This window comes from Myotis brandtii, unplaced genomic scaffold (assembly GCF_000412655.1).
Source record: "Myotis brandtii unplaced genomic scaffold, ASM41265v1 scaffold36, whole genome shotgun sequence".
Classification (NCBI taxonomy): domain Eukaryota; kingdom Metazoa; phylum Chordata; class Mammalia; order Chiroptera; family Vespertilionidae; genus Myotis; species Myotis brandtii.
In genome coordinates this window covers 4,284,598-4,308,568 of record NW_005363836.1, presented here as the reverse complement: position 1 = coordinate 4,308,568, position 23,971 = coordinate 4,284,598, and the positions used below count along the sequence as shown (strand labels likewise).

General features: G+C 37.3%; 1 protein-coding gene across 2 annotated transcripts in view; it reads left to right on the top strand.

Moving 5' to 3' along the window:
• The window catches only part of ERICH3 (glutamate-rich 3), a 109,230-nt gene extending 87,404 nt beyond the window's left edge, over positions 1–21,826 (top strand). For both annotated transcript variants that reach the window (XM_005871917.2, XM_005871918.2), the window contains 4 exons: positions 2,908–3,351; positions 12,853–12,978; positions 16,623–18,940; positions 19,645–21,826. In XM_005871917.2, the coding sequence (XP_005871979.1) occupies positions 2,908–3,351; positions 12,853–12,978; positions 16,623–18,922 (2,870 nt within the window). In that variant the 3' untranslated portion in view covers positions 18,923–18,940; positions 19,645–21,826. The remainder of the gene's footprint in view (positions 1–2,907; positions 3,352–12,852; positions 12,979–16,622; positions 18,941–19,644) is intronic.
• Positions 21,827–23,971: the final 2,145 nt, after the last annotated feature.

Here is a 23,971-nt window from a genome sequence, read left to right as displayed (position 1 = left end):
TAAATATGATCAACATAGAAGTATTAATACAAGTAATAGTATAAATATAAATTCATGTGTCATAGTTAATTTGAAGAAAATAGGAGCAAAATTTATGTAGGTTTTGCTTAGTCAATCCCTTAGACTAAGGAATGGGAAAGAGATACATAATTCATATTAGAGTTCAGAAGAGTATTGAGTCCACTGAGTTGGGATAAATGTCATTGTGTGATCTAAATTTTTCTGTCTCATGCTGTGTAAAATAGTGGTGATGCAGAAGAAGGAAGTTATCAATGAATAGTTATCAATGACATGAAAAGAGAGGACAGTGAAGGATTTAGTGACTGACTGAAGGTAGAGAGAGAAAAGTCAGAGATCCTGCTTAGGTCTTAGAACGGGGCACCACACTTGCTGGCTTTAGCCAAGGTCTCAGGCAACACGTGCACATCATTTTTTTCTTTTTTACCATGAAGACTAAGAGAAGATGCTTTCAGCATCAATACCTGGAGGGAACACTGGAGAGACAAATGGAATTGGGTGGGAGGCTGCGTTGATTTCCAACATGCCTCTGAGATTACTTTTTCCCTGTTAATGACAAAAACATTCACACATATACCCTCAAAGTTCCTTTATATAAAGCTTGTTTTATTTCTAAGAAAACAAATAAAATTAGTGTTGAAAAATCCAATTCCATGGCTCTAACACAGTTTGAGCATTTTTTATATGCCAAGTCTTGCCCCAGTGTCTGTATGAAAATGAGAGTAAAGAAAGAGAGTGAAGCCCTAGCCAGTTTGGCTCAGTGAATAGAGCGTCGGCCTGCAGACTGAAGGGTCCCGGGTTCGATTCTGGTCAAGGGCATGTACCTTGGTTGCGGGCACATTCCCAGTAGGTGGTGTGCAGGAGGCAGCTGATCGATGTTTCTCTCTCATTGATGTTTCTAACTCTCTATCCCTCTCCCTTCCTCTCTGCAAAAAAATCAATAAAATATATTTTTTAAAAAAGAATGAGAGTGAAGCAAAATTATATGGTGAGGTTAGAGAAATGCAAAAACTGAAATGAGTTTATATGGGAGGTCAGCCACCCTCACCACTTCGAGGCCATTCATTCTCCAAAGGACTGACTCAAAATGGAACCAGAGTGTGTTTTAGCCTTTGGAAATCAAACGATTAATAGAAGCTACTAAAGAAACATAGAGAAGCACTCTTTTTATTTATTTATTAGTGAACAACGCTCAGAGCCAAAGTGGGACTCATCATGACACTATTGAGGTGGTAGACATGAATATTTTTGGAAGTTTGGAACAAGTATGACCTTGTGCCCTAGCTTGTTGTGCAATTAATGAATGCCATTGATCAAACCACTAGTCAACTGGAGTTGTTTTTTATTGAAAACAAAACAAATGTGAGATGCTTGAGAGAGGAGGAGGTCATCATCTCTAAAGTTTTGGAACTAATAGGAAAAACAGCATATCCTGATTTCATAAAGTGGAGATAAAGAATAAGAAGCTAAAGTATCTGATTCCTTTGACAAACTGTGGTCATCTGGTACCTGTCAAGGTAGTTGGGAGATAAGAATAAATGGAATTGTACTTAAGGGGTTCTGTTGCCTAAAGGCTTTCCAGGGTTTGTTATTTACTGCTGTGCAGCGTCTTTCGAATCTTTGTGGAAACTCTGATATGTCTCTGAGACTATACTTAAAATGCTAAGACCTGTCATGGAAGCTGTTGGGGCTGGCGGGACTGAGGGAAAAGGATAAGAGTGAAGACAGGTAATTCTTCCCTTAAACTCTGCATCAACTGCTACAGCCATCTGTGTAGCTGCCAAGCAAAAATAAAAGAAACAGAAAAAAGAGTAAGGAGCACACAGAAAAGAGAAAATAAGAAAGCTAGGCAACCTGCAAGTGTAGGATACTACATTTGAAAATATATTCTATTAAAAACAATTATAAACACATATATTGGTTAAAAATTAAAAACAAGTTTGTATTTCTCTGGTCCTCAGCAGCATATGCCGTGACTTGTAGGTTAGGCTGTTCATCATCCCGACTAAGATTCAGTGTGTATGTCACTTTCCTGGAGATTTTTAAAAAGTTTTTTGGGGTAGTAATTACTAAACTAATGTCTGGCTACGTTAAGTCTTTAGATTGCGTATCTGTAGTAGCACATAAAGGTACTGCCTGGATCTCCTAGAATCTCTTTTAAAGATTCATTGTGCCTATCCCCAGCTTCCGCACCCTCTGCCCTCTTCAGAGGATAGCCGTGGGCAACTGGAGTTATTTCATCTTGAGGCAAAGAACCTAGGAGTGCCAAGGAACTTACGCACCCCTGGGGTGAACTAGACCAGAGTATGAAAGCCAACTCCTCCTTCAAGGGAGGAAAAATGCTACTATAATTTAGACTTCGGAGGTCCCTGTGAGATAAGACTGTTTAAATGTTTCTTGAAATAGCTCCTTTGATTGACTTCTTCCATTCCCTGTCCTGTTCCCCCACACCTGTAAGAGTTTCTCCTGGAACATTCATATCCTTGATACATCACTTATCCATGAATCCTCATCTCAGCATTTGCTTCTGGGGAACCTGAAATAATACATCATCTTCTACACACACACACACACACATCATTTCAAAAATTTATTGTGTTTTTTCTATAACAATATACTTACAAAGGTTTTCCAATAAAATGACATTCTAAAAAATACATTAATTTTTAGTTAAATGTGATTTCCTGTTGAAAACTTCTATAGACTCACAGATTACACAGGTGTTTTGTTTTTTTAAATCATGGCAACTATGTAGAACATATAGGGAAAGGGTATCAAATCTACTAAACTATATTAACTAATTTTAGTAAGATTAGTTATTAACATAATTCCCATAGTTAAATCAATTGCTTTATAAAAACAATGACACCCCCCATTTTACTTTTGTAGACATAAAAACCGCATCGTCCTCCTCGTGCAGAAGTCACCCCTACTCTAGCTGCAGTGAAGATGAGTCTGTCCTGGAGGACAGGGAAGCACATGCTGAAGACAGTGCAGACGAAAGTGTCAGAAGTTCATCTTCTCAGGAGTTGAGTGAAAATGATGAGCCAGGAAAATCACACCTTCCCACTGAGGATTCCTTAGAAATTGAAGATCAAAAAATCATAAAAGCCAATGTAGGGATCAAGACTCTGCCAAGAGAGGAAAGCTTGGAGAACGTTCTTGAAGAAGAAACAGAAAATAGAACCCAAGTGATTGCAGAGGGCTTATCTGAGGAGTCCCAGGAACATGTTTCCAAGGAAGAAAAGAAAAATTACAGGAATAAGCTTTGGAAAGGAAGCACTGCTAAGGGGAAGGACAAAAAGGCAGGTCTCTGTAGGGTGGAGAAAGGTGGTAAGTATGGCCATTGAGTTGGCCTGCCATTGTCCCCATGCATGGAAGTTGATTTTGGTCACTGCATTCTGCCAACGCTTGGGAAATACTCTTGTGATAATGCCAGAGGGATTCAATTGTGTCCTATTTCTCTCTTTGTCACATAATCATACATGTATTTTCAGCTTGCTGTTTTCCTTCTATTGCATTTAAAAAATAACTTGATAATTCTTATAGCCTGTTTCCTATTTTCTGTAAATGTCTTCCTATGGTAATTCTATCTCAACAATCAAATAAAACCCAGCAGGTGTCTTGAAGACAAGGGTGTGTGTGGCATTTTAGAGGTTAATGCCAGCAATGCTATGTGTCTTTAGCTATATACACGCGTATAGACATCTGTAGCTAACATTGATGGGTGCTTACTATGCATCAGTTTTAAGCACTTGCATATATTAACTCATCTAATCCTCACAACAGCTCAATCGCCATAAGTTAGGTCTCATTATCATTTTTTTTTTTTTACAGATGACAAAATCATAGCTAGAGGAGGTAAATTTGTAAGGATATACAGCAAATAAACATTCCTAAGATCTGAATTTAAGCAGAGTGTTCCAGTTTCAAAAAACGTCCTATTGTATCTGTTCAATAAACATGTTTAGATTTAGATAAAAAATACAAACATTTCATAGAAACCTCCAAACTTCACTTTGAGTTCTTCTCTGAAGCTTAGTAACTTCTTGGCCCAGGGGGTTCCTGGGTGTGTAAGACAGTTCCATTTGACAGGGAAGAGGGGGAGTATCCCAGAACAATCAGGTCCCAGTACCTTAGACACATGAAAGGTCTGCTACTTTTTTCAACTTTAGGAAGACAGTGAAAAAAAACTGAGTTATGTCCTGTGAACAGTCTGATACTGCCTGCCAGACATTTAGCTCTCCTGTAGCAAGCACCCTGTGCCCTGTAACTCGCATCTCAATCGATCCTTTCCCTGTGCTCTTGCTCATCTCTCTCCTTGGCCAACCTGGTGGGAATTCTACTTGATTCCAAGATAGAATTTGTTTTCACATTTAAATATTACTAAAAACCCATCTTTGTCTTAAAAGTTATAAATACTTTTCATGTCCATATTTCTTTTAGAACCTTAAAAGCTGTTATCAAACCATGGGGGCCTACATCTAGGAATTGACAAGGTCATTTTTCATTTCAACCGTTATTATTGACCTTCTATTATGTACAGGGCACCATTGTCAATAAGACATGTGTAAGAGAGGATTCCCTCCATAAAATGTTGAAAGGAAGGCTTGGCACACCAGTAACTGGACAAAGCTCAGTAGCCATATGTAAAACCAGAGAAGGTACAAATGCTATGGGATTTCAAAGGGAGAGAAGTCCCATTTGGTTAAAGACACCAAAGGTTTTGTGAAGGACCTGTTGAGGAAACCTTTAAAGGTTAAATATGATTTTGAAGGTGAAATAGAGGAGGATAAAAGCATCCAAGACATTGGGATACAGCAGAAGATAGAACCTTCAAAGAAGTTAAAAAATAAACTCCAGAATGAACAGTTTACAACCTTCAGCCCATGAGCCAAATCTTGCCTAGTGCCTTTCTTTCTGTATTTCCTGTGAGCTAATTTTATTTTTTAATGGTTGGGGAAAAATTCAAAAGAAGAAAAATACGTTGTAATGTGAAAATTATATTAAATTCAAATGTCAGTGTTACAAATACTGTAAGTTTTATTGGAAAAGAGCCATGCTCATTCAGTTACATATTCCCCATGGCAGCTTTTGCACTACCAGGGCAAAGTGAAGTGGTTGCAACAGAGACCCTGTGGCCCACAAAGCCCTAAGAATTCACTCTCTGAACCTTTACAGAAAAGGTTTGTCAACCTCTGCCCTAGGATTATAACACAAGTATCTCCAACATTGTCAAGAGGATTTTGCCATAGATGAGCTAGAATTCTTAGTAAAATACTAGAGACCCGGTGCACGGAATTCATGCAAGGGGCTTGGCCCTCACAGCCCTGGCTTCGTCCGGAAGGTCGTTCAGCTATCCAGTCTAATTAGCATATTATGCTTTTATTATTATAGATATTTAAAACTTTTATAAAATAATTCAAATCTTTGATTTTGGATTTCATTGTTTAATTCAGGTATATATAATATAGAATCAAGAAAATGTGTACAATTTGGCAAGCTGCTAATCAAAAAAGGTAGAGATACTAAAATTCAGTAGTAACATTGACATTATTATTTTTATTTCCACTTCAGTTAACTAGATTGTTTACCTGGATTGATAAAAGTAAACATTTTTTTTGTAAAGTAAGATGCACACATATAGGCTGTATTTTGGCAATGGATAGAATAGCAGAAACACTGATAGGATTATGTCACGTGGAAGAGAGTGGGTTTTCTTTTTTTCTGGATTTGTGAAGTGTACGTGTGTACACTTATTATTTTTCTCAAATATGATGGGAACTCTGTGTTCTTAACTTGATAACATCTATAATTTGAAACATTTTATTATCTTTTTATTAAGGTTCAGACTAGATTGGAAGTTTTGTGACTATCTTTCTTAAGCACTAATATATGTACTGAGTCCCTTTATTGGTATTTGTTTTTCATGAACAGTTTAGAAACATTTAGAAAATAGGGAAAGGTAGTTTTAAAAAAATTACCCATAAACATATCACACAAAAACTCACTTTTAACATTTGGTCAGGCTTTTTATTTCTAAACTTAGGGTTTACAAAGTTACGTTGTCATATTTTTATAAAATTTATACTTTTTATTCTAACTTTATATCCTAAGCATTTTTATGTTTTTATGTAATCATATATGTTATTTTTATATACAGATACATTTTGTTTTATAGCTTGATTTTTTCACTTAAACTGTTTCTTGGGTATTTTTCATATCAACACACATAATTGTACTTTATTCTTATTTACTAAACATGTTAATTATTTGTATTGCCTTTTTTTATAACTTTAAAACTTTTCTGAAAAATATTTTACTTTCTGTGCAAGAACTGATATATTTGTTCTATGGCCCACCTTCCACAAAGGAATAAAATTTTTGTGTTATGAAGTCCAAGAGGTAGATATTATAAGGTACAGTGGAAAATAAGTAATAGGTAAAACAAAACAAAGACTATATAAAACATTCAGAGTGATGTAGAAAGATTAATGCTATGAAAATCTAAGAATGAGTATATTATAACAGTTGGGTCCTGATGTTTTTAAAATATACTAAAAGAAATGATGCAATAAATATGTAAATATTTGAAATAATAAAAGAAAAGAAGTCATAAAAATTCTCAAAGACCTTCATAAACATTTCTAAGAAAATTATAGATAAAATCATCCAAGAAGTGATTGCATCATGTGTTATACTGATTTTGATGGCAAATAAAGAGACGATGGCTAGTTGTTCTTTCTTGAGTCTTCAGTTAGATTGCTCAGGGAGAGAGAGATGGAACCAAAGTTACATGCTTGAAATGAAGATCATTTAGATGACTATGCTGCAAAACACACCTTACATGAATTAGACTAGAAGGTTGGTGCAAATTGAAATGTGTATATTTTACTTCGGTTCCTGATTAAACCCTTAGGTTGAAATTCAATGGGGGCTGAGATAATATATAAAAGATTATCTCTCATACTTGTCTGGTGCTGAATTAATCATTTGTAAACTGAATAAAAACTGTGATTATATTAAAATAGGTCTGTAGGCAAAAATATTATATACAATTAATGATGTTTTATAGTATATAAGCTAACATAACTTAATCTGAATTGTTTTCACCTAAAATCATAACAGTGGCTAAATTAGCAAAGTACTACATTCAATACCTTTTACTTTTAAGATTGAAAATATAAACTGATCTTTTCCTTCTAATTATTTTATAATATGTCTCTATTAGGCTTCACTCAGTGCACCAAAAAATCAGGTAAACTGATATAAAAGATGAGTTGAGTGCAGTGAAATATAAAATGTAAAAGATTATAATTGCTGGCTTCTATGAGAGTGTCTTTGGAAGTCAATTTAGTATTATAGGGCATAGTGTTATTTTAGTGTGTTTATTTTTCTCTTATTTTTAGCTTAAACTGCCTCAATGCATTGTGACACAATCTTTGCAATATGTCTTAATGGTGGAACAATTCAGAAGTATTAATTTGTGAAGTTAATATATGTTATACATTATGAATATAAATAAAATATTAAGAATAAAGCATTGCAGAGTAAAGTATAATGTAAAATGTATACAGAAGTAGGAATTTTATACTTTTGTATGTGAATCAGGAGAAGGCATGGTGCTTGGCCAGGTAATTCAAACCTAAATAAGGTTGTGACTAAAATGAAATGCAATTTTATTATCATGCAAGCAAGATAGAATAGTCCTGATAAAAGGACAAGAAAGTCATGTGTTATCTGTTGCAGTCTAAGGTAAACACACAATACAATATACAGATGCACTATAGAATCATATAGCTGAAACCTATATAATTTCAGTAACCAACATCACTCCAATAAATTTAATAACAAGTAAATTTTTAAAAAGAAATTCCTCCAAATTTGAAAATACATAAATAAATAAGTACAATTTCTGAGTGAAATGTGAAAGCATGTAGTTGTTTGTTCCAATAGATTTTTTGTCAATAAATATTTGTTGGGTATCTGCTTAATCCACACAGTTCTTCGTGTGAACATAACAAAGTCCATGACTATATTGCAATTTATATTTAGGGGGAGATGTATCTAGCAAGTGAAAATAAATATGTCCTGGGGTATCTAGGCAAAGTGCTAGAGGAAAAATATATCTGGGTGAGGGAAAAGAGTTATGGTTTGAGGAAGTGTTAGTATTTCAAGGATGGGCTCTCTGAGGAGGGGACATTTGAGCAGAGACCTGAATGAACTGAAGAGGTAAGCCACTCTGTCATCTGAAGAAAGAAGAAAGAGAGGGACCAACAAACGCAAAGACTCTAAGTTGGAGGTACAGTTGCTGAGTGAAGGATCGAAAAGTAGGCCAATGTAATAAGAGAAGAATGGACAGTCCAGGGAGTAGTCAAAGACAAAAGTTGAGGGTGACACTTGCGTGCCATGGGGAGGATTTTATTCTGAGACAGAAAGCCATTGGAAATATTTGAGTATAGAAATGACATGATCCAAAGTTGTGAAAAGATCACTGTAGCTACTGTGAGGAGGATAGACTTTAGCTTTCTGCAGCGGTTACCTTTGAACAGCTGTGGTCTTGAGTTTGTAATTAATCCTGGGTGTTTATGGGCCATGTTTCAATGCCAAAGGCAACGCAGGAGCATCTTTACTGTGTAGGTGGATGATGTTAGTCATGCATTTTGTCATGGTGAGTTGTTGGGAAGATAACAGATTGGCTACACAAAGAATGATCAAAGCACAGGGATAGTTTTCAAGGTGACCAGGAACTTGGAACAAACTTGGATATATAATTTTTCTGCTTTTATGGCCTTTTTACATTCTTAAAATTCAGATAAAAAGTCCTTGGTAAAACTTTCTTCTGATATTGAATTATTCAGGATTCTTAGCATGTTCTAAGATGGAATTTTTTGTTTTGTTTTAAAACAAGCAGAAGAAAGGGAATTAATTTAGAAAATTTGCCTACTAATATTGAAAACCATATTCTTGCCACCACTTCTTAATTACTAAATTATCAAATATAGAAAGAATTGGTGGAATTTGTGACATTGTTGCCAATAGTACAGGGACATAAGGCCATTTATCATTATCTGTAAAATTGCTCATTGATACCTTCTTTTCTGAAGAATGATTGAAATTTATCAAAAGCATTTACAAACATCATGCTCTTTGGCCCAACAATTGCAACTTCAGGAATTTATCCTAAGGGAATAGTCAAAAATAAATAAAAAATGATTTTAAGTGGTATTTAATATAGCTTTATAATCATGCACACACAAAAGAAAATAACTCAATATCAAATAGGCAATTTGTTAACCAAATTTTAGTAAACATTAGAAAATTTTATGCAGTTATTGAAGAAATGTTTTATTTAATGGTATGTAAAATGGTCACAACATATTGCTACATGAATAAAATGGGATACAAAATGCTATCTATATTGAGTAGGGTAAAAAATACTCAAAAATCCATAAAAATGTTAACTATTAGTTCTTTCTGAGTTAGGGCAATTTTTATTTTCTTCTTTGTACTTTTTATCTTTTTAAGCTTTAGATAATGAATATGTACTACTTTTATATTTAGGAAAAATACAGTATATATTATTTTAAAGTATACTCTTTTATAATAAAAAAGCTAACATTGTAACATAAGAATATGTTAGTGTTTTAAAAACATCTTAAAATATCCTATTTCATTTGAGTGGACAAAAAGGCTTTTCTAAGAAATTCGCTATATGACCCTCTTCCGTTTTGCTACAAAAGCTATGAGATCTGACAATGACCTTTGCTTTTCATGGTCATCTTTATGGAGAGGTAAAAGAGAGGAACCTTGAGGGATGAAGGGCTAACTAGAGAGAACAAAATGATTGCTGGTCTGGGAGTCTCAGCATGCAGTCCTCCCCTATGACAGGTCAAAAATGGTTAAGGTTGGACACTGGCCAAATTCTTCCTTTTAAGGTTCAGTTTCACAAGAACTGAAAAAAAAAATGACCAAGTGAGGCATTTTCTGGTCTCACACATAATAAGTCCTTGATGCTCAGGCTAGGGTCTCATTCTTGCTGAATCAGAAGCAGGCAACAAACAGCTAACTGTATAGGTTTTCATCTACTTCCAAAGCGTAACCCTCCAAGGGCAAGCCAGCAGACATGGGCAAGTGGTGGTTACAGTCCTGAGACAGAGGAACTTCATGCTACACTGTCAATCCTGAGTGAGTTATAATGTTCAGATTATGCTAGTGCTGCTTGGCTTCTTAGAATAGTTTTTTGGTTCAATAGCTGCTAATTATTTACTTTCATTATTGCTTATTATTAGTGTAAACTTATTTCTTAAAAAAATTTTATTGAGGTATAATTGACATAATACATTATATTAATTTTAGGTATCCAACATAATGATTTGATATTTGTGTAATAAACCATATTTCTTTACAGCTTATGGACTACTTGGAAATAAACCTTAGATGTCTTGTTGGCTCTGATGAAACAAAGCTCTATTTGTGTAATAAACCATATTTCTTTACAGCTTATGGATGTCTTGTTGGCTCTGATGAAACAAAGCTCCGAGTAATTGCTACAAAATCAGACTTCCTCCCTTTGTCCTCTTCTACCATCCTTGGGATTAATAATGCTCAGTCAGCCAAGCAGATTTATATGCAAAGACCTAAAACACTGCTTATTTAAGCACTCTAGATATGCAGTGTTAACATTATTGGAATGAGGAAGATGATATTTAACTTATATGTACTATGTTTCTAAAGTTACTAAAATAAAGGTTGACTTGATAACAAACCCAAGTATAACCTAATTTTCATAAGTTGATGTCATCTCTAAACTATTAAAAAGCATTTTTATTTGGCATACTGTATGAATGAGGAAAATCGATGTTCAAAAAAACTTTTAAAGGGAATACATTTGAACTATACGATGCACCTCTTCTCATTTCCATTCTTGTTCCTTTAAGATTAATGTAGTTAAGTCATTCCATTGCCTCCTGCCCCAAAGCTAATAAGACAGACATTACACTCTGTTTCCAAACACAGAGGGATCAGTAAGCAACTAACTTAGAATTCACCTTAAACCAAGCAAGAGACCACATTCTAGTTATGTTTTCCTCAAAGTCCCTCAACTGAATCAGAATATATGAGAGGCAAGAAAGTATGAAAGAAGGGAGGAAGTGTGAGAGGGAGGAAGGAAAGAAGGAAGGAAGAAAGGAAGGAAGGAAGGAAAGAAGAAAGGAAGGAAGGAAGGAGAAAGGGAAGGAGAGAGGAAGAAAGGCAAGGGTATTTTGGAGAGATCATATTCTGATCTAGGAGGGCGGGTCTAGATCAAGTGTTATTTGAGTGAGCTTTGTTAACCATAAAGTAGTATAATATTAGATGTCAGGGAATTAGGGACATGGGTCATCAGATGATAGGCAAGGGATGGAGACAGGGACATGTCAGAAACTAAAGACTTAGTTGATATTACAGTGTTGTCTAGAATCATACCACATTGGGTGATGCTACATATAATACCCATGCTCATCCTCATCATGATCATAACTATTGTTTATTAAGTGCTTAAGCACTTGCTAATAGTGAAAGATAAGTATGTTCCATATATTTTTTTCTTAATGGGGGGATGGTGAAGTAGATTTACAGTTGTTTGTGTGGAAAATAATACAATCCTATATAATAAAGAGGTAATATGCAAATTGACCATCACTCCAACACACAAGATGGCCGCCCCCATGTGGCCACAAGATGGCCAGCAGGGAAGGGCAGTTGGGGACAACCAGGCCAGCAGGGGAGGGCAGTTGGGGCAATCGGGCCAGCAGGGTAGCAGTTAGGCATTGATCAGGCTGGCAGGGGAGTGGTTAGGGGGGGATCAGGCTGGCAGGCAGAAGCAGTTAAGGGCAATCAGGCAGGCAGGCAGGCGAGTGGTTGGGAGCCAGCAGTCCTTGATTGTAAGAGGGATGTCCGACTGCCTGTTTAACGGGCAATCAGACATCTCTCAAGGGGTCCAGATTGGAGAGGGTGCAGGCTGGGCCGAGGGACACACACACACCCCCAGCACGAATTTCGTGCACCGGGCCTCTAGTAATCAATAAATAACAATACAAGAATAAACTGTTTCATGTACTCACAACTGTAAACCTACTTTTGCCAACCCCTGTATTTAATCCTCCCAATGATCATTGAGTATATATACCTCTATTTGACAGATGGGTAAACTGAGGTTTAGGCTTAGGCTAAAAACTTGCCCATGGTGACACAGTTAGTATGGAGTATAGGACTTGAAGTTCAGTCTTTGTTTTCTTGAGATTCTGTGCTAGTAATCACCTGCAGATAACAGGAATTTCTATAACAGCTTTTAATGTCAAATTTATAGGAATCATGCAATAGCTTTTTTGCTCTGTCCACATCATGGAATGAGTATTGAGGTCAAATCACTAAAATATACTAATGGATAAAATAGTATAGTCAGCTCTGGTAGTTTTAACAATTTAAAATAGCAGTGGTGACTGGTGTTATAAAAGCCATAACACACCTTTCTGGAAAGTAAAAGGCAACCAAATTCCTTTTCCAATCATTCTATTGCATGTGCATTTGGCAAATCTGTCACTGCTTCTGGCTGTTGTCATTTTTTTTAATGCAAGCATTTCTTTGCATGGGTATCTCTACTTCATAATCTATTATCTTTTCTTTTTAAAATCATAATTGGAAACTTTAATTAATAAATTTAAAAAATAAGGTCACATATTCATGTGAATGCTTTAAAATTAACCCCATTTGCTGAAATGATGTGAAATAGCTCAGCAATGTTCCCATGTCCTGTTTTTATACTTCTTGATATTTCATATAATCTGCAATCAGTTGGACAGATATTAGGCGGAGCTGTGGAACCTGGCTGCCACTACCCCTGTGATGCTGAGTCTGGTGTTAACAGCACAGATGAGGAGGAGAAGCTCTTGACCAAGCTGGAGATTGACACAGGTGCAGGTAAGGGCACATCATTACCTAAAAAAAAAAACAACCTTCAGAAATCCTCTGCCAAAGTCAGCCCCATTTCCATCTTCCATCTTTTTATCCTTGTTCCTCCTCCTTCCAGGTCTATTTTCTTTTCAACTGATGAATGTGATGGCAAGAGGGGCTGAGAGGCCTCAAGGGGAGTTTTCAAGCTGATAAAAGATGTAGATGTTAATTTTTGAATACATTGGTAGCTAAAATTTTTAAAAAAGAATTTTGGATTATAAAAAACATTGATTTTTTATTGATTTTTTATATTTACTGGAGATTTTCATATCCAGTCTTCTTTTTATAGACTCAAGTTAGTTGACTGAATAGGAAGGTTGAAGACATGGATAGCCAAGGCACACTTCAGAATAACTTATTTGAACTCTCTATATTTTAAAAATTAGGAAATAATTTATTGCCATCAGCATATGACCTGGCTCTTGATGCTGAGCGTTCCAGCTGCCAATTAGAGTGACCCAACAGACGTGACTCATGCATATCTGCTCAAATAGCCTCTGTCCTTGAAATCAGGATTCCCATTTGTTAGTGGGTGACTTTTTCAAAAATACCCTGATTTGCACATATGTTTATGGGTGGGAGTATTCTTTTTATTCATCATGTGGTCACATTACCCCCACCTCAAACTTTTAATGGTAGTCATCAAGCACTGGGAGGTATTTGAGATTTTACCCTATTTTTAAGCAAACAAGTTAGACAGCCATAGTTTAATGAATGCTAGAAGAAGACCCAAGACTTCTGGGTCAGAGAAAAAGAACAAAACTTTATTATTCACACACAAAAAAAATAGCAGTAGCTAGAATATTTGCACTTATGCTGGTTTCCTGAGCTCCCACCCATAAACACCCGTGGTTGGCAAACTGCGGCTCGAGTGCCACATGCGGTTCTTTGGCCCCTTGAGTGTGGCTCTTCCTAAGCCTTAGGAGTACCCTAATTAAGTTAATAACAATGTACCTACCTATATAGTTTAAGTTTAAAAAATTTGGCTCTCAAAAGAAATTTCAATCGTTGTACTGTTGATATTTGGCTCTGTTGACTAATGAGTTTGCTGACCACTGCCCTAGGCAATGTGAAGAGGGCCAGGTGACATTTGAACATGCAGTGGGCTGAGTTGTATGACAAGGACCCTGTGCTTGGAGAATCCAAATCTTTTGTACTGGGCATTAAACCCAAGGAGTTCCCCAAACATTCTACAATGCAGGCACAGTAGTTGTTAGATCAAATCCGGTTAAAGGAAGAACATATATTGTAAACAGTGGGAGAGGAATATGGGAGGAAGATTTTGTAGGGCTTTCTGTGTGCCAGGCACTGTGCTAATCATCTTATGGTTTACTGTCATAAGAATTCTGTGAAATTGTTTTCTATTTCTATGTTATGATTAAAGAATGAAGGCTTAGTGAGGCATTATTTCCCAAGTTCATACAACTAGTAAGTGACAGAGGTGGCATTCTCACCCAGGTCTGTCTGACTCCCAAGTATGTACTCATTCCACTAAAACAAATTACCCTTATTTGTGAATATTGCTTGCTCTCTTATAGTCATTCTTTCAAAAGCCCACGAGGTAACCATCAAAAATTATGTCATATTTTTGTACTGACATTTCTTAGAAGGGCTTCAATTACTCCTTCTCCCTTGCTTTGGGAATGTCATGTCTGACTCCCCAACAGTGTGTGTTCATATAATAGCTCAGCTGGATGCCATTAGTACTTTCTCTTTTTAAATGTAGGCATAGTATATTATTATGTGGTGGGTAGGCAATTTTATTCCCCTGTTTTCCTGAATGTTCTTTAAATAATCCATAATTTTAGAGGCCAGTTTAGCAAAACAGAGGACTTTATTTAAATGTCTTTCATAACTGAATTTTAATATATTTCATGTAGGAATTTGAATAACAACAGATATATTATTAAAGAGACTTGTCATGCTTTGTAGTTTCTCACTGTTTTAGTTTTGTTTTAAATCAGAAAATAATCTGTAATGAAATAAAATGGACGATATTCTTTCAGGTGAATTGGCTGCATGTTCTCTGAGTGAACATTTGGTTCAACAGTTTCTTCTGGGACTTTCTATATACAATTTTGTAAATAACCACTCTGATATGCCGAGGACAGTCTATAAAAGTCAACACCAACTCTGTTGATAGGCCTGAAGTTTCTGTGTTATTACTTTGAAAGAAGACATTAAAAAATACCTTCTGAATGCATTTATTTTAAGGAAAATGTAATGTCAGTTATTATTACCTTACTTCAAAATGGTTTCTAGTAATAGCTGACAAGAGACAGGGAATGCAAGAAAGGACATCCGTGTTTTGTATTAGGAGAGGAAATGGAGTGATAAGACTGTCCTGGGTGGGGTATCAGACTACAGAAAATGTGAATAAGGTCAGGGCTTTAGGTTTCTGGTAGATTGTTGGTAATGGGATAGGAGGTGAAATGGCTACTCAAAAAGTAAATAAGCAAATAAGTAAATGAGGAAGACACATTTGCCTATTTATAGATTGACATAATTTGGAGGTTGACACCCTGGTATGATATCTTATTTTATAACATCTAGTCCAGTGTCATCTATAAGTGAAAAAAATTAAATTGATAAAAATTATTAAGATAACCATTTTAGAAGCAAGCTCTTACCTTTCAAAGTATTATTTTATGGTGTGAAAATTAAAATGCTTTAGGTGAATGGCATGACATGTCTTTATTTTGTGTAGATCATTTCAACAGAAATATATGTATTTGTTAAATAATAAGAAATCCATTTGAAGACTTTTAGGAAACATATTGAATTTGTATTTATTAAAGTACTGATAGCTAGTACACCCAGATTTGCCAGGGAATTATGGATGAGAACTTATGAAATACTTCAAGAAGGTTATTTATTGAAAATTGTTCTAGGCTACAAAGTCTTGTCTTGCTCTGTGATCCTGCTTTGCCGAAGGCAATCAGTTTCTGAACATAGATGGGAGGCATCCTGACCTATGATACAAATTGGTGTTTTTAGTAAAAAGTCTTACCTTTAGCTATAAAGTTATTTGATAACGATATCTAGATATAGTCATTTAAAATGTGAGGGTAAAAGATGGGATAATGATGAGCTCATACTGTATTATGATTATGTTGCTAAATGCCCATGTAAGTGTAAAAAACATGGGCTGGGATGGGCATATTATGGTGCTGTAGAGAACCATGATTTCTAAGAAGAGGAAATACTATTTTTTATTGCATAATTTTTGAAGTTCCTAATATTTCAAATGAAAGTAGGAGGGGTGGTGTGTGTGTGTGTGTGTGTGTGTGTGTGTGTGTGTGTGAAAGAGAGAGAGATTTTGTTATTCTAAGACAGGGAGTTTTTGTTTGTATTCAACATTTCTGATGTTCAATTTTTCTTTAATATAAATGTATCTATTAAACTTGATAGCATTTCTTTTCATCATGAAAAGCCATTTTGATGCATGTTATAGTTGATATCATCATAGAATGGAGAAATGTTTTATATATAATATCAATGGCCCCTTGATATTACATATAATACCTCTTGTAGTACATAATATTACATATAATATCTCCTCTCTGTGCACTTTGATTAAAGTCACCTTGTTTTCTAACCTTACTTTATAGTACCAAACAGGATTTTAGTGGCGGAAGAAAGCACAGCCCTCACTTCAAACAAAGAATCCAAGCCAGTTGCATCAGAAATGTACACAGTGGAGAAAGAAGAAGCAGTGGAAGAAGATGGGGCTCCCCAACACAGGGATGCTGACACACTAGAAGAAAAAGGGGGTGTAACACTGGGGAGTAAAGCAGGGATTAATGAGATTCCCTTGGGGGAGTGGAAGCCAACAGCAGAGCAGCCAGCTCTAGTAGCACTGTTTACTGGGGAAAGGGAGAGCCCTCAGGGCATAGCAAGCAGGGCAGAGGCAGAAGGGGCTAGAGAGCTGGATGAAGAGGGGTTAAAGCCAATGGCAGAAGAAGCAGCAAGAGCCTCAGGAAGTCTGAATGAAGAAGAGGCTCCTGAACAGCAGGCCTTGATGCAGACAGTGCTGGAGACAGAGAAGGCAGCTTCTGAAGAGGAGCAGAGTTCGGAGAAGGTAGTGTTTGCCTGCAAGGCTGCAGCTCAGAACTCAGAGTGTGTTCAGGAGGTAGCAGCCCCGAGAGAGGCTGTGATGCTGGAGAAGGGAGAGGCCGAGAGAGGGGTGGCGGTGAGTGAGGCAGGCTCTGAAAAGCCAGACATGGAGGACAGTGAAGAGAAAGCATCCATAGATCTAGGGGACATGGCACCTGAGGATGACACTGCATTCGAGAGAGCAGATGGTTCAGAAGAGGCAGTATTTGGGGGCGAGGAACCAGCCAAAGCAAGGAAGACGGTTATGAGAATCGAAACACCTTTGAGCTCCTCCACTTCTGAGAAGGCCGAGGCCACCAGCATGAGGATTTCGGAGGAAAGCCTGGAAGAACTTTGTAAGAAAGCTGAGAAAAAGAAGGATGTTGAGACTGAGGTAGAATCTAATAAGAAAGATGATAGGAAAGAAATATTACCTGAGGAATTCGATGCAGCAAGACAGAGGAGGAAAGCTGAGAGGCCAAGAACACCTCTGGGGGAAACTGAATCTGAAAGAGAAGAGGTGACAAGGGCAAAAGCTCCTCAGGATGAAGATATTTCAGCAGGAGAGCAAAAGTTTAAAGGGGAAGAGGGGGAAATTGTGAAGGAAGTAAGACCCGTGGAAGAGACACCAGGCCCCCTAGATGAAACAGAGTGTGATGTTAAGAATGCAGCACCCGTGGAGGGTCCTGAATGGACTGAAGACACAGGCCCGCAAGGGGATGATTCACCGAGAGAGAGGGAGGTGGGCATGCTTGAAGCAGCACCTGGATTTGAAAAGTCACCGGAAAATACAATAGTTGTGAGGAAAGAGGAAGGAGGGGAAAGACTAAGAGAAGCTGGAGACACAGGGCATAAAGGCAGAGCAGAGCTACTCTGCAGGGAGAAGGGGGAGAAGGCGACTCCCTCAGATCAGGATGGGGGGCCAAGCCCTGGGGGAGAGGGTGTGTTAGGAGCTCCTGAAAGTGACCCAGCAGGACATGCCCAGGAGTGTGCAGCCAAAGATCAAGATGGCCTTACAGGACTGAAAAAGAGGGAAAAGGAAGGGTCTTTACAAGGGGGACAAGGAGTGGGGGCCCAAGAAGATATTTCTGAAGGAGAGTCCGTGATGGTAGAAAAGTTAAGTGAGGAAGTGATGGATGAGGAGCCAGAGGAAGAGGTGGATCAAGAGTGCTCTCTCGAGACAGGAGTGATGAAGAATGGGCACGAAGAGGGGGTTGGGAGCTTACAAGGAAGAATGGTTGTGGCTAAAGAAGATCTCCAGGAAGAAGGAGTGGCAGGAATGGCTGATGAGAAGAGAGAGGTGTTGGCAGATTTGAAGACAGCTGAGGAAAAAACAGAAGCAAATACAGCCTCCTCCCTTTCAGATGTTGCTGATGAGAAAACTTGGCACAAAGTGGATGAGTTACTAGAAAAAACAGTGTCTGCAGAGAAGGTGGCAGCAGAGGAAATAGCGCTGAGCATGGAGAGGGTACCAGCAGCGGAGGAGGTGACCATGATTGGGGCATCAGAGGCTGAGGTGGGGGCTCTAGGAGAACCTTCAGACCTGGAAGAGAAGGCCCCTCAGCTAGGGCCAGATCAAAAGGAAGGGGAAGCAGGGATGGGGAGCCCTGGTGGGGTGCAGGAGTCAGGCAAGTCTGAAGATGTCAGACTGGGACTATCCCAACAGACAGAGTCAGAGCTGAGTAGAGAGGGTCTACAGGCTGTGGAAATACTCCCTGGAAAAGCCAATTGCCCTGGAATCCAAGAGAAGCAAGAGCACAAAGTGCAAAGAGAAAGTGAGAACACAGATGTTTCCCTGAACAGCAAGAAGGCCTAAGAGACTGCATGGCAGATGGTGAGTTTAGGCCTCATCTGTTTGCAAGATTAAGCAGATACCCCACCTTGGGTCCCCTCTCCTTTGGGCTGGCTCATCCCTTATCAGTCCTTGTATACACATAGCACACAGTTTCAGTTCTGTGCTGCTTAGCACCCAGCCTATCAGGACAGGGCTGGGTAAGATGGAGGTGGGGTCAAAGCACACACAGGGACCCACTCTATTCCCTTTGCAACTCTAAATCACATCCTTGGCCTTTGCAAGCATAGATCTCTGAAATTGTGAGTTTCTTATCTCCCTTACGGGGCCCCAAAGGTGCACTACAGAGGAGAAGGTGCCCCAGGGACATACCACAGAAGGAAAGAAAGCAAACTGTTCCAGAATTCATCCCCCTTTTAGTGTTGAAAGGAATGGCTGTGATTATTTGCCCTTAAATGGGCTCCATTCCTTAATTTCTGCAGTTTTGTGAAATTTAATATCTATGTGTTAAGAACCATACATATATAAAAGAAATTAAAATATGAAAATATGAAATATATATAATATATGTATATACTAGTATGTAAAATATTAAAGATGGTAACAAAAGGCCAAAATTATTTTTAGCATTTCCTTGTTTGCCTGCTATTTCCTTGATGCCTCCATATCTTTAGTGCCCAGTTTCTACTATCCTGAGTGATTATATTTATAGATATACTATCTCTTTTATTGGTTTTTTTTTTTAGGATATTTTAAAGATGTTTTCTGGAAGACTTCAAGAATGGAGAAAGATTCACCCAAGCATCTTGCCAGGACTTTAGATTTTATCTTTATTAAGAAAACTCACTGTGCTTGTCTGAGCTGATTCCCAGTGTGTCATTCTGGTCAGAAGCACAGTAAGCACCTTGAGAATACCTGGCAGATCGTAGGACCCTCCTTAGGGGCAGTGGTTTCTAATAAAGGACTCCGAGGCAGTCACACATTCAACATAGCTGAGACGTCTATATTCAAATCAAATTCATAGGGTTCCAATGCCTGACTTTTACCAAAGATCACCTGAAAGGCCCAGTCCTGACATCTAGGGTTTGTTTAAATTCCTTTTTATTTATAATCAAATATTACTCCCAGTTTCATACATGAGAGTTTTATTTAAAAACTGTGGCTTGGGGCTTTAATGACTCTGTCTGTGAAAATGAGTTCTAAAGGTCCTTCTATGTATACTCAATACTAAAGATTGCGCCGAACCTGTAAAATGATCCCATGCCATGTATAATCACTTACAAATATTCATTCCTTCTATTTATGCCAGAAGGGTGATATAAATGGACATATTATTTCAAAATGCCCTTTGTTTTGTGTGTGTGTGTTTCTGTAGTTTTGCTTCTTGAGGTAGACTGGTAAAAGCTTGTGAGATTTTGTCCTTGGGGGCTTTATTTGTGGGGCTACTCAAATTTTAATCATAGTAGTAAATAATTGAGCTGAGTGGAATGAGTAACAATAATTATAGCAGGTAAACCTTACACATCAGCACATATACCAACATTCTAGACTCTAGACTGTTTGGTTGGTGTCATTCAATAGAAAAGAAAGTTGGATTAAATTAGCGTGCTGCTCACCTTCCCAAGTTCTGTTATTTCAAACCTGTGAACTAACCTTGGAGTGCATTGTAAATCAACAGTCACAGTCACTCTCTGATTTACTCCCTGATATTGCTAGCAATAGCTGTGTATCTGTGTGCCTACTGGAGATTTTGATTTCCTTGAAGACGTCTTTGTTCATATACTGATAGTCCAAAGGGCACATATGTCTGGCTATCTTTTCTTCTCCACGTGAGGTGAAAGAAAATGTCCTAAAGCAGTGATTTTCTAGTTGGACTACACATTAGACTTTCATGAGACATTTTCCTGAATGCATGAATGATTCAACCCCTGGTTCCACCCCAAAGATTCAGATTTAATTAGTTTTAGATGGGCGTAGGCATCAGTTTTTTTTAAAATCCGGTTGATTCAACTATGTAGTTAGAATTGAGAACTGCTGCCCTAAATCATCTTATAATCCATGCTGGCTGCCTCCAGTGATTCTCAAAATGTGATCAAGATATCAGCATCGCTTGGAACTGTCCCAAATACGAATTCCTGTCCTCATGTTATTCCTATTAAATTAGAAACTCTGTGGGTGGGGTCTAGCAATGGGTGGTTTTTAACAAGCCTTCCAGGTAATTCTGATGTGCTCTAATGTCTGAAATGTGCTGTCATGGACAATTGATTGAATTGAGGATTTTGTGTCAGTCAAAAAATGGATTGTAGAAGCATTGTGAACTTTCTCTCTTTGTCTATATCTATCTCTCTGTTGCTTTCTATTTTTCTTTCTCTAGGAAAGGGTACTCACTATAAAAATGATAAATTCAACTTTAAACTCGTTTTTATTATGGCTGTAATGACATGTCTATGAAGTTCTTCAGCCCCACCCCCTATTGAGGATGTGTCACTGATGGCACATCATTGATTTCTGTCCTCTGAGAGAATTTCATCTACATTATATCTGATTTCATTGATGACTGAGCTGCATTACAATGGAACTTTACAGTATTTGTTCCTTGATCTCAACCTCAATGCTACAAAGCACTTTGAATGCATAGCACTTTATGGGAAAGATTGTAAACTTGTTAATTCTATTGAAGAAGGCACTGGGTACAATGTGTTAAATGGAAATTGCATTGGATTATTTTTATAGTTAATACATTTCATTGAAACATTCTGTAACATAATTCTACAGTCTGCATGTGGGTTTAACTGTGAAATTCAGTATTGTGATAGTTTGACCAAATGGATCCTTTCTCAGCAAATACTATGTTGATAAAATTATTTGTATGTTCTATTAAGCTGATTTTTTCTAGTTTCATTATTAAAATCATAAATAAACCATATATTTACAGATCAGACATGTGAATGGTTCTTTATAAGACTCAATTTTTAAAATTGTCTTTGCCTTTTTCTTACAAAAATTTAACTCCATAGAGGAGAGCAGAGAGGCTTAGTTTTATTAGACTATATTTTTGAGTGTATGTGTTTATATTGACTGACTGCATTCATACATGTCTTTCACATACATGGGATCATTCAGAGGAAAATTATTGTCAGTATTTCACAGATAAGTAGAAACTCAATAAAGTTAAGTGGGTTGTTTAAAGTCATGGTCAAACTCAGGTCTTCTTCCCTCCAAACTTTATTTTAACACATACACTACCTTCTAGGAATACACTAAGATACTATAGGTGAACCTCTACTAATACATATTTTTATTTACGTGTAGAAGAAAGGGAAAACAATTAGCAAAGAAGAGAAAGAAGAGTGAGTCGAGAATGACTTTAAAGAATTGTAGCTGTGTTTATTCCCTGTTCTCTTAAACCTCTTGCTGCTGGCCATGGTGACGAGGAACTTTTTTTCATTTTCATTTTTATTTTTTATTTGAGAGAGAGAAACATCGATGTGAGAGAAAAACATCAATGTGAGAAAGAAACATTGATCAATTGCCTCCTATATGTGCTCCCACCGGGGATTGGACCTGAAACCTAGGTATGTGCCCCAGCCAGGCATTGAAACCACAACGCTTTTTTTGTCATGGGATGATGCTCCAACCAACCGAGCCTCCAAGCCAGGGCAGGGAACTTTTCTTTAAGTGACACAATGGGTTGTTATATAAGGGGAAAGATTAAATCTCATTAATATATCCCATATCATCAAGAAGAGAGTTATATTTCCATTCACTGTCAATCAAAGAATACAGTAAATTATTTAAATAATTCAAGAGGAAAATAAGACAACCAAAGTAAAGGTAGACAGAATTAGCCTACTTAAATTTCTTGAGTTAAGCCTTTTCTATGACTTTATGCATTCTTGCGTTGTAAATTTATAGTTGAATTACTTAACATTTCTAAGATTAATAATTTTGCCATCATTATTGCTCTTAGAAAATGATTAAGAAAAGAAAAGAAAGCTTTACAAAAATTCATATAGTAAATGAAATAATCCAACACCTTCAAGGACAGTGAGAAGAGGCCATTTGTGACCTTGGATAATATTTCCTTCCAGTCTTCTACAACACCTGATTGTGTCATTTCAGAGAAGTCCCCTGTCATCATGGCCAGCAAGAGGTACAAAAGAACAGGAAATAAAAACAATTAGATGTCTTTAAAAGTCGCTCTCAAACTCTCCCTTTTGCTTTCTTAGTTTTTCTTTCCTTACAGCATGCCCTATGACAGGAACAGTACGCTCTTCAAACTAACAGGAAACAAAACACTCTGTAAGATAAAATGCTGGATATTTGAGAACGCACATTCCTTTTGAAATTCCTTCCAGAAGTCTCAGATTGTTTAATAATCTTCGTAATTCTTACAATATTTTGGAATGAATACCTCCATTCTTTGTTAGGAAAAATAAAGGTACACAGAAAACATGTGGGATAGAGAAGCTGGCGCCAAAGTCTACTTGAGAACCAGCTCTCTGCCTCCTTTGTGAAATGTGCCCTGGTCTTTATTAAATACCTACTTAGTATGAAAGGTTTTGTTAAAGACAAAGTTATAGGCGATATCTCGCCGTTTTTCAGGATCTTGGTACTGATGTGCCACAGAGACCGTCCAGCTGGTGTGGATGTGCCTCTGACAGGAGATGCAGGTGTTCAGGGAATTCACTGGCCGGGCCCCTTTGCATGTGTTCAAGCTCCACCTGCACTTTTGTTATAAAATGGACCCGAGGAGTGGCTTGTACCCACAGTCTTCCCTTTTGCCAGTTCCCCACGCTCTCTTCACAATAGATGCAGACTCTTCCTTCATTTCCAGTTTTCCTGTGTTGTCTCTGGAATGTCACAAGTGACAAAGGAACAATTTGGAATAGTGTCGGTATTGAGAAAAGGAATGAACTTCATGCCTGGCTAACAAATCTTCTGCAAGTCAAGTGGCTTTCAATTCTTTGTTTTCAAGAAAACTACATGAGGACCTAATTACAGTGTCAGTTATAAGTCATTAAAATACTTTTTGGAATTTTATCAGCCTGTGAATTTTGGTAAATCACTCAG